This window comes from Drosophila melanogaster, chromosome X (genome assembly GCF_000001215.4).
Source record: "Drosophila melanogaster chromosome X".
NCBI lineage: Eukaryota > Metazoa > Arthropoda > Insecta > Diptera > Drosophilidae > Drosophila > Drosophila melanogaster.
In genome coordinates this window covers 14,451,562-14,463,102 of record NC_004354.4, presented here as the reverse complement: position 1 = coordinate 14,463,102, position 11,541 = coordinate 14,451,562, and the positions used below count along the sequence as shown (strand labels likewise).

Below are 11,541 nucleotides of genomic sequence, written 5' to 3'. Positions count from 1 at the left end.
ATTAAATATTAATTACAATAAATTAAAATGGAGTGCACACAATCGGATTTCAACGAAAGAGTTTTCAAACAAAGCGGCGCGACTTTAAATGGAACGAAGAGTTTTCAACTAAAGGTAGACACAATTTAAGTATTTTTCATTGCAGACATCTGCTGAATTTGCATTTTCTAATCTGATATACTTTTCCAACCTATTACTTAAATACTTACTTCCTTTCTTCCTTAACCATTTCCATGAAAGCTTCCCTATTTACATTTTCCTCAAAGTTCACTGCTTTTGAACTGGCCATATTTTCAAATTTGTTTTCCATTTTCGTGCCGGGCGCTAATCGATTTGGTCGCAATTTTAACACCTGGCCCAGACGGCCATAACTTAATTGCCTAGTTGACATCATTTTATGCATGCACACACACACACACACACACACACACGTTGGCAAACACGATAGCCGTGTAGCTTTAATTGCACATCATCAACAGCTGGATGGAAAAAAAAAATGGCGTATGCATAAATTATATGCATTTTTCATATTATATTTTTTCCGCACTCTAATTCTGGGTGAATTCGTTTGGATGTGTCAACAAATTTGTGAGCTATCAAATTAAAGGCTGGCGAATGACGAATGAAATTCCGCTTCCCAATTCGACCGGAAATGGCCACAAAACGGTCACAAAGTGTTCACATCTGGGTGGCAGGACCATTGTTCTGAATTTCCAAATGAAAATACAACGTTAGAGTTTTTTTTTTTTTTGTTTTTTACACTTTTATTGAATTCATATTTGGTTTTTCTGATCGAATCTCTCGTCTTTCGGCTCAAATTGCATGGTTTTTACTTGGTTTGTCTATGTCTGTGTAAATGTGATGGTGTGTGTGTGTGTGTGTGCGTGTGGTGAGTGGGCATGTGTGAGTGTGGCCTGGTAATTAGCTACCTTAATTTGATCTTAGACCTATGCAATTTAATCCGTAACTCTTGTTCCACATGATGGTAGGATGCCATTCTCTTACCCTTTTTCGTAATTATAGTTATTATGAATTGTAATATTTCAAAGTGTCCCGTTTCAAATGGAACAACACACATATTTTCCATTGAATTCGGCATTTTTCTTATTTAACCACATTAAAATTGTTTGCTCTTGACGCCATTGTTTATGCTTAAAATTGTATTTAACATATTTACTTTAAAATTGTTTTTGCACTTCACGCACTTTCTGTTTACGTTTTCCTTTAATTAACTCCATCGCAAAAACAAAACACGCGGAAAAACAATAAAAATAAAAAAAAAACAAAAGCAAAAAAAAAAAAGAAGAAATAAAAAACATCACATAGAATGGTGGAACAACGATAAAAAGAGCTTCATAAAATTAATATACACATATCGAACAAACATAATACTAGTTACGGGGTCAACACATTTTTAATTATCGCTTATCATTTACATATTTATATCGGTTTCATTCAATTACAATATACCATATATTCATAGGTTTAGCATCTGCAACATGGACTTTATTTCACCTTATTTTATACATAGAAATTGTTGTCGTTTCGATTTGTTTCTTTTTTTTATTGCACTTTTGCTATGCGCTTTTTATCTATTTCGGTTTGATATTGAATTACATTCAATTTGCTTATAAACATTTAAACACTTGTTTTTTGTTTTATTGAGTTTAGCTTAGACTAGTGCATGCGGATAGATGGAGAGGAAAATCAAAATACTGACAGATACATTTACAAATACATTAACTTTAAATGCGCTTGCAGCTCCCTGCAAAGGGAATTGCATCTTGAATTCTGGTTGGGATGATGCTGATATTGATCCTTGGGCCTGTTGCCCTTTGGAAGGAGCTCTTTGAGTTTCGTCTGCCCAAATCTCGCATTTACATTCAACACTTTTATTCCGAAAATTTCCGGGACTTTTTCACGACTTTAATGGGATTTCTTGAATTTTTTGGTCTTTATTTGTGGGGGAGGGGGATCTTCCATTTACTTTTAATTTGCTAAACGTCATCACATTCATAAAATATATCCTTTTGGTTTTCGTTCTATTTCCCATCCGTCTCTTTATTATAGTTATGCATACTAAGTGGTACGATCATATTCAATATTCATATCCATATATTTACGCTTAGTATGAAGAGTATTCTGCATATTATCTTTCGTTTTTGTTTTTTTATCATTTGGAGCGAAAACGTATGAGAAATATCCAGTGCCTGGCTCACCAGATCTTTAGGGGCTGGGATTGGGATAGGGTTAGACCCTTTCTCTGGGGTGGGATCGCGGATCTGATGCAGTATGGATTTTTCTTCAGTGTATCTCTATCTTTCCACTAGCTTGGCTTAAAATTACAGTTACTGTGTGTCTGTGACTGGGTTTTTCTGCTTTTTCTGCATTTTCTTCATTTTCTTAATTTTCATCAATTTTCTGGAGAGAGTCAGTTAGAGAGTTTTAGAGAAATAGAGAGAGATAGAGATGGATAGAGAGAGACACTTAAATACTCGAGTTGAATTAGCAATACGCTTTACTGGATAGTTGGTTAGTTCTCTATGTCAATATCTGCTCTCAATGGCATTTGGTTTTATCCATTCGTTTCGTTTTTTTTTTTTCAACATACAACAATAATTAATATCGCTTAAGCCCTAAACACATCAAAATGCCCTATATATAGGTAGAGATTATTCTGATCTGAGTAGCCAAAAAAAAAAAACAAAAAAAATATCCATAGACTAATTATGCTGACTTGTTTAATATGTACACATTTAATTCAACAATCCATTGCTAATCTTAGCTAATCTGCCATCCGTTTTAGCTATTTTTCGGTTACTCCACTCAGTTTGCTTACATTTTACTATAGTCTTGAACTTATGCTAGTTATTTAAAAAAAATTCATTATCTTTATCGTACTTAGACACTCCGCAAATCGCACGGGGTTTTCCATCGAAACTTCCACTTGCAGTTTATTTATAATATGTTTAGACACCTATAGCTTATTCTTGTACTAGAGAATGTGGTTTGTATGTGTGTGTGTGTGTGTAAAAGTTGTTACCAACCGAAAGAAGTTAAGTAGATGAGAATTCATAAACTCGCCGTTTCCGTTTACCAGTTACTTATCAATGGAAGAGAAATCTCGTGTCAGTGGCTCTATTTACAACGTGTATTAGTTATTTTTACCTGCCCCCATGAACACGCCCATCTTCACCCATTACCATTACGAAAATCATCTGCTTACCTCTGCTATTTCGTTCTATCTCATACGTTCTAGCTCAATATTTCTTTTTGGAGCCCAATCTTGTTCCATTCTTACCCCGCTGCATTAGCTATCATCATTGGTTAGTTTTAGAAAAGTCTGATAAATATGTTGTATTTTTTTGTCGCGGACCAAGTCTGGCTACTTAATTTAGTGATAACAGGATAAGCTCCAGCCCGCTCACAAAGTCCGGTGGCGGTGGAGAAAGAGGCCCACAGGTGGGGCGAGAGAGCAGGATCAAATCGGACACTGGAAACCGGAAACCAAGGACCGGCAGCTGGAAAACCAGAGAATCAAGAAACAGGGGCGGGTGGTGTGCGCAAGAGAGGGCATCCTAAAATGCGATTCCTGTTGGCAATTCGTCAGCGCTTCCGGTTCTCGATCCGCTAAAGAGCTATGTCCCGGGCACCGCGCTCCTCTCGACTCCTCTGCGGCGAAGATCCTGCGACTCCTCCAACTCCTGCAGATCCTGGCAGTTCCGGTTGCTTCGTTGTCCCATTGCCTTTTCCTCGGCGAAGGTGCTTGCTTGTTGGACGGTCCTACAGCCGGGTGGCGTGGCCGGGACAAGGGTGGAGCAGCTGGCCACCAGCTGGAGGAGCATCAGTGTGCTGCAGGTGAGCAGGACCAGCGGCAGCAAGACCGGCGGCTGGGACGCCGTAGAGTTACCGTTGTTGCCCGTATGCATTGCCGCCGGATGCTCGCCTAGAACGAAACGGAAACGGAAATGATCAGTGGGCGGTACATGACGTTTAGTGGAACAGTGACACATACAACTAGAAGCGCTCATGCCCTTGTATAAGAAAATATTACACTCCGCTTATAATTAATTCTGCTAACTGACACTGAAACATTAAGTTCACATATCCTCAAAATGTATTATTTCTTCCCAAGAACTATTCTATCTTACTATAAATAAATATTTACTTTCTGTAAAAAATCTCACTGCCAAATGATTAACTCGCATGCAACCCAATCTGCTAGCCAAGTGAGCACATAAATCTCCACGAAAATGTTATTCAAATAGTTGGAAAACAATCAACAGACCGGATGCGATGAAAATCCGCCGCAGACCAATAAAGTCAGCACACAAGAAGTTAATTCGGAAGTGGACTTGCAGTGCAGTAAAGGCGAAAGCCCATTTCGCAGACTCAGATCCACTAAAATACATTGATTCGCAAGAAGACGAGCCGAGTGAAATGGAATGGAGTAAAATGGAATGTAGATGGGGGATTTTGGGCCTGCAGCTGTATCTGCATCTGCTGCTGGTGATGCTACTGCTGCTTCTGCTTTTGGAATTGCCAACCCCCCCTCCCCCTGGAAAATCCAGAAGCTTTATTGCCTATTAACTTAATTGCCGGCAATAAAAACGCCAAGACTGGCTAAAAAAAAAGGCGAGTGGCGGCAACAAAAAACAAGAGCCGCATTCAAAAACTGCCCAACTACTTGGCGGCACTCGACTAGATGGTTGTTCTTTTTCTGCCAGCTGAAAGGTGGTTCGGGTGGATTGGCTGGAGTGGGTGGCAGTGGGTGACTGGAGGCACAGATGGCAGATAGGGAGCCATAAATTTTGGCATGAAATGCGCGAGAGTCTTTCGTCGTGGCGGATACTATAGCATCATAGCTTCTGTAGCTTCTGCAGCTTCAATTATCATGCATCGTTCGTCCTTTACGAGTTCGTTGATGCCCATCATGAGCTGTTACTTAAGAGTCCGTCTGTGTCTGTGTCTGTGGCTGTCTCGGTATTTGTGTCTATATCTCCCACTGTCTTAGTGTGCGTGCAAGGGCGCAAGTGTGTGTGACTGGGCCGCACTGTGGGGCTAATAGACCTAGTAAAGGAACTTTCTCCCCCAACAGAAAACTGATTATGGCGCAGGCAATAAAACTCTAAAAATCAGTTTAAAAAATAAAATAACCAGCAGCATTTACCAGATATTAAATGGCATTCCTAATGAAGGCAAATAGAATTAGAGCTATCCACCCATTAAATAAGTAAAATAAAATAAATCATGAAATCATTACCTTCTATCATACTCTTAAATCATTTAATAAAACCAATAGTTTCTATGCTGTTGAATGGCAATACAGAACTTTTTTCTTATATTTTATTTTTCTTTTATGACAATAAGGACTGTACCACTGTTCATTACTCTACTCATTTCATCTGTGCAGCACCACGTGCCATACGCATTTCAAAAGTTTTCCATGCCGAATGCTAAACGACAACGCCAATAACTCCACACAGAGCGGATCGTCTAACGTCTCTAATTACTGACTGTGGCGGAAAGTGAAGGAGAGGAGGTCCTGGTTCCCCAGTTAATACGGTTTGACATAATTAAGCGTCCTGCGTCCTTAGTCCCCACCATCCATCCCAACCAGGACCAACTTGCAGAAGACAATGAATTGTCGTCGATTCGCCAGTAGCCAGTCGCCATTCGCCATTCGCCACTTATGACAGCCTCAGTCTCATTCGCAGTTTTTGGCATCAGAGTCGTCCTTTGAGTGCGTTAAAAAGCAAGCACTTGCAGATAAAAGCGCCATAGAAAGTACACTTAATTGGATTGGGGGTCGGATTGTGTGTGGTCCAGTGGTCCATGTTTGCCTCCACAGCTCTGTAACTTGGACTTCAACTTGACCATGGAGCTGAGACAGCAGTTCAATTAATGAAAACGACTTTGATGTCCTGCGGCCCACAGACTTCGACTTTTGTGTGTGGCTAGGTGTAATGATCGTCTTAAATGGCCAAGAAGTCCGGCAAACGGAAAACTCAGTATGGGAAAACAAATAGGCGTAAGCGGCTTTGTTTCAGCTTTGAAGCTAGTCGAAATTATCAATAATGCAACATACCGAAGGAGGTATGTACAGGGCGAAAAATAATCGTATATTATCTAAAACAATCAATTATAGATATAAAATTGCATAGAAAGTGTCATAAGAAAAAAGCTTTTTATTTTTAATTTGGTGAGAAATAAAAGTAGTAGTCTCATCACAAGATATCCCATTAATCTCTTTGTTTAACGAAACATTTTCCCAGTGTAATTCCAGTTGAAAGCGGGCAGCAAGGACGAGTTTGGTCCAAATGAGGTCCTGCAACTCTGAACTGAAGGTGAACTCTGGTTTCGAGAGTGGAAGTGGCAAGTGATGCCGAAAACGAAAACGAACGAATGAATTCGAGATGACAGTCGAGACAATGAAATGAAAGCACGCTTCTGTGGAAACTGTAGAATATTAAATTAAATGCTGAATGCATTTGTCCGTTAGCTGGCACTCACTTTCTGATTCGACCATTCACTCTGGACCCGCTATTGTTCACGGAAATAGCACGAAATCCAAAAGCTAACAACGAAAGGTTTTAGGTACATAGTTTAATGAGCACAACTCACGAGAACAGCAATTAATTTTGGGATGTCAATGAATGTAGTAAATTGAAGTAAGCGTGTTACCTAGATACTTTCACAAATAACTCATATGAAAGTGCTGGGAAAATTGTTGCAACATTTCATTGCACAGCTGCAGCTAAACATTTAATATTTCACTTTGCCCCAACGAACTTCAGTCGACGAAAGTAAGCTGAAATCGAATCTCTGACACAACATTGGAGCATGAAATGGAACTCAGTGCGACTTTCAGAACGAAATAAGATGCCAAAAACTTGCTCGACTTCGTGCTCTTGATTTCTTTACTCATTTGCAAAGATGCTGTCGAAAGCTCATTTACCGACTTAGGTATGCCTCGCCGCTCAAAGAGTTCGACTCCACCGGAAGGGGAAATAATCCCCGGCCACGCCCCCCCTCCTACGAGGCGCATTGGGGCGCATTGCCGGAAGGGGCGTGATCTCTCTATTCGCTGGCACTTGAACGCCTCTGTGTCGATTTCAATTTGGTTGCGCACTCCCAGCGGTTTTAGCACAGAAAAAAATGTAACAGTGCTGTGCAGAAATATTAAATTAAGCAAAATAATAGTGTACATCTGTCGTAACTTTTGAATAAAGTTATAGAAAACCACTTTCAATTATAGCCTGAAAACGTTTTAAATCAAAAAGTTTTTCTATGGGATTGTTTCAGTTGGATGTTGTGTGGGGATTAATGTACTTCTCGATATATTTATATCTATGTTTGTGCATGTTTTCACTTATTTATTTATATATTTTTTTTATTAACACTGTTTGTGCAAGTTCCATGATTGATGCAATCCACTTTGTTGCGGAAAATTGACCATTTCGTGATCGATCTGTTTGATTCTTTCTCCGCTATACAGTCTGTCAAAAAATTTTTTTTATCAAATAAACTACTTGAGAGGTATAGGTGTATGGGAGGGTGTTTCTGAATCAAACCCCCCCCCCCTTCGTTTTCCACCCCACTGGCATCAATACCCATGCCCTGCGGCGCTTTTGCCCGCAACGCTGAGCGCAAACAACTTGTGTTAATTACTTAAGTTTCAGCAGTTGTTCCACTTAACAAGTTGCTTCTTCTTCTTCTTCTTCCACTCTCTCAGATGCCTTAGCTACTACTATATACAGTGTTGCTGTTGTTGTTATTATTTTTGTTATTTTAGTCTAATTCCATGGCGTATTTGTTGTAGCGTGCCGCTTACACGCCAAAGTCATTTGCGCTCAAGTTGTTAAACTTTTTGCTTTGTAAGCGCTTTTTTCCGGCCTCAGCGGAAGCGGCGAACGTTGGGCGGAAGTTCGATGGGGGGGGAGGGGGGTGTAAATTCTGAAAAGGGGGAGTGGCAGCCAAAAGCCGGGGAAATCCTCCGGCGAAAAAGAGAAAGGCGTCTGCGGCATAAACGAGTCAAAACTTGCGCAAATGTTGATGCTCAAAGTTTTTCCTAACTAATTTTCTTTGACTTTACCATGTGCGTTTCAGTGTAGGTGTGTGTGTGTGGAAATTTGAGATATGGCAACAAATTGCGGAGATCTAACTTGCGTAGCCAATAGATTCAAGCATTTATGAATTCATAAATCACACAAATTAGCCATGGTGAAACCAATATACGTTGTATTATAAAATCAAGCGCTAAAATCTTTAGCATAATATATAAACAATTCTTTAAGTCGACATTGAAACGAATAAGTTTTCATATCGTTTAAACTTTGTGCTACATCGATTTTCATCCTTTCATTCATTTGGGGCACCAAACTAAAAAGCATATTGCTCATACGCAAAGTTGCCGGCTAATTGTTGGCAAGCACCCCCGGCGATTTTCCTTCCAAAAATCCATGCGATCATCCAGACTTTATCGGCTTTTAGAAAAAGTTGTCGTCAATCACTGGACGCGCTCGTCTGTCAAATAAAGCCAAACAAGCTTAGTTGACTTTTGGGGGCCGCACATTTGTCTTGCTGTGCTGTGCCCATTCGCAAAGTGACCCCTGACCCACAAGCCAGCTAAGCCCTGCACTGAGAGAAAAACTACTAGGATAAAGTGCAGAGAAAGCAAGCTACCACATAGCTCTTTTGCTCCTTACAGCCTAGCTATTTCCTGACTCACCTCTAGCTTTGATTCTGATCAGTAGCTTAGAGATTATCTATGATTTCACCCGGTTTCCTTTCTAAGTGCAAGGACATCCGGAGAGCAAGGACAACACTCATATTTAGGCAAGCCAAAGCGTTTTGCATACCGGGCTACTCACCATCGACGATATGCACGCGCACCGACGTCGGATTGGCATTGGAGGGTGTGCATGTGTAGAGTCCCGAGTCCTGGGTGATGGCCTTCTGCACCAGGAGCCGGCTGGTGGTCAGCACACCTTTCTCGGTGACTAATGATATGCCGCCGCGAGGTGAATCGAAATTTATGATCTGAAATAAATAACGCCGACGGAGGGGAAGGCAAACAGCTTAAGTGCCAGGACACACAACGTTCTTTTTTTTTTTTTTTTTGAATTCATTTTTCCCAGGTAGCTGGGCTAGATTGTTACCTTCGCAGTTGTTGTGGGTATAATATTTGGGTTTGCGTTTGTGTTCCTTTTCGGGATGCTGGGCGCAGAGCATGTTAGTTAAATTTTTATTAATGACAACGTGTTAGTCAAGCCGGTTGCGCTTTAGCTTCAAAGCTTCGTTATGCTAGGGGAAATTTCTTATTTCGCCAGCAACTCCCGAAAAATAACAGAAACATAAAAAATAGAAACCGGCAACAGAATTTCCTTGACATTTGCATAGCCAAAAAATGGAGAAAAAGTGGCCAACGAGATTGTGGTTGACCAAAGATTTTGTACCTTGTTAGTGATGCTGTACTTGGGAGGGTCTTATGGGACTTATGTAAATATTTCTTGGTCAACTTGGAACTTTTAGGCTTTTCTGAACCTAATGGTATCAGTACGAATTTTAAATTAAATAGTTGTCGTTACATTACTAGCATTAAGTACTATATACATACCAATTTAGTTCGGACGGACTCTTATGCAAAAGGCAAAAGTACTTTGAAAGTAGTTAGAGTGTTTAATTCAATATGACGAAGGCAAACAGAAGTTCCGAAAAGGTACTGTTAGTGTATCGTTTAAGAGTCTGTACTTTTGAAGAAAACATGGCCAGAACTGAAACTAATAATCGTAAAAATCCAAGAGACATCCTTCGCATGAAGAACCCTTATCAAACGTAATTATTGATGCGGCCCGTATTGTGGCCCGTATTATTATATAATATTATATGGTACTTGGGGTTAGCCATGAATATGTTAGCCTTGCAAAGACGTGCACATGTCAAGTGGTTTCGTTGCGGTTTCGCGGTATTTATACGTTTTTGTGACGGCTTTTTGTGGACTCACCTCGCGGTTGTGGGACCAAATGACGGTTGGCGGCGGTTCCGGTGCGAATTTCACAATGCAAGTCAGATTGATGGTGGATCCGCGGTTGATGTGCAGCTCGGGGCCGCCGATGATGTCGGTGACGGGTTCTGAAAGACAAAGGAGCAAAAAATGAGATATACGTATATACATTTAGCCAAGGATGGGGTAAAATCATTCCATAAGCTGCGGCGCACACACAAAATGGCGCATAAACCATTTTCAAAGCTCATTTCGGTTAAGCCCGAACAACAATAAAAGTAAAAAAAAAACAAAAAGTACACACACGCTCACGCACACAGAGATATGCCCAAGGCCATTAGGAGTCGTCCTGAGCCTGTTTAAGAAAAGTTTATCTACCGTTGCGTTAAATTGTTTTCTTTCCTGCTGCGTAACCAGAGCATATGTACTCCTAACCCTCTAAGAACTCGCACCACCCCACTAACCAGAATAAAAAAAAATAATACAAGACAAAAAAAAAAGAAAACCATGTGTATTTGACATCTACACGTTTGTTTACTTTCTTATTCATCGTAAAACAATTTCTGACTTTCGAGCAAGAGAACAGCGGTCAAAAAACTCAAGGATGGCTACAAAAACAGTTAGCTTGGATAAATGCAAAGTGACATCGGGAATGGAGGAGAATATACGAAAAAAAAAATGAGAAATGGGGAAGAACAGAAATCTCAAATTCAAATGCTGGCCAAAGTAAACAACAAATTGTGTCATTAGTTCAAGGACATTGATTGAAATCTCGGTTGGTCGTAACTAAAATTGGAAATTCCCAACTTGTCCCCCAGACACTTTCGGAAATTCTTACGTGCAGTGAGCGCAAAAACTTTCCTTTAAAATCATGGGTTTCATATTGAAAGACAGGATAGTTTCCTATTTAAAGTCTCAAACATCCAATTTAAGTGAATTCGGCATATTTAGAATTTTGGCTCAAAGAATTTGTTAAATAAACTCGTTATTTCGTTTAAAGTACTCTAAAAAGTATTTAATTATTTGTTGTATCATTTGTTTTTGTCTACACATTTCCAATTAATCTATCTTGTAATTTTTGTAGTGTATATCCTCCATTGAGCCTTTCCTGTTCTCTTCCCTTGTTCAATGCTAATAAATTGGGATTTCTTTGCTGCCTTCTCTCCTTCTCCATCTTCTTCCGCATCTCTCTCTCTCCGCCGTATTCTTCGCATTCCCCTTCGTCACCATTTTGGGAAGCAGCAAAATGGCTGCTTTAGCGCTTCCGGTTCTCAAAGAAGTTTCGTTAGTGTTTGTGTGCGTGTCAGTGTGTGTGTGTGTGTGAAAGTGCAGTTACTGTAGTCGCTAACGGTAATGTGCTCTCTTGGCTGAAAACGCCGCTAAAGGTTAGTGAAAGTTATGTACTGCCAAATGGCTGCCACTCGCCCAAAAGAAAGTGGGCGGCTGGATAGGTGGGCGTGGCGTGGTGCGGCGTGTGTCGGCGGTTTTCCTTCTCTTCACTGGATTTTTGTTTTTTTTTTTTCGTTTTGGGTTAT

General features: G+C 40.2%; 1 protein-coding gene across 2 annotated transcripts in view; it reads right to left on the bottom strand.

The window, feature by feature from the left end:
- Window positions 1–751: 751 nt before the first annotated feature.
- dpr8 (defective proboscis extension response 8) overlaps window positions 752–11,541 on the bottom strand; it is a 140,126-nt gene continuing 129,336 nt past the window's right edge. For both annotated transcript variants that reach the window (NM_167408.2, NM_001298310.1), the window contains 3 exons: window positions 10,007–10,134; window positions 8,874–9,042; window positions 752–3,946 (listed from right to left, as the gene is read on the bottom strand). In NM_167408.2, the coding sequence (NP_727781.1) occupies window positions 3,639–3,946; window positions 8,874–9,042; window positions 10,007–10,134 (605 nt within the window). In that variant the 3' untranslated portion in view covers window positions 752–3,638. The remainder of the gene's footprint in view (window positions 3,947–8,873; window positions 9,043–10,006; window positions 10,135–11,541) is intronic.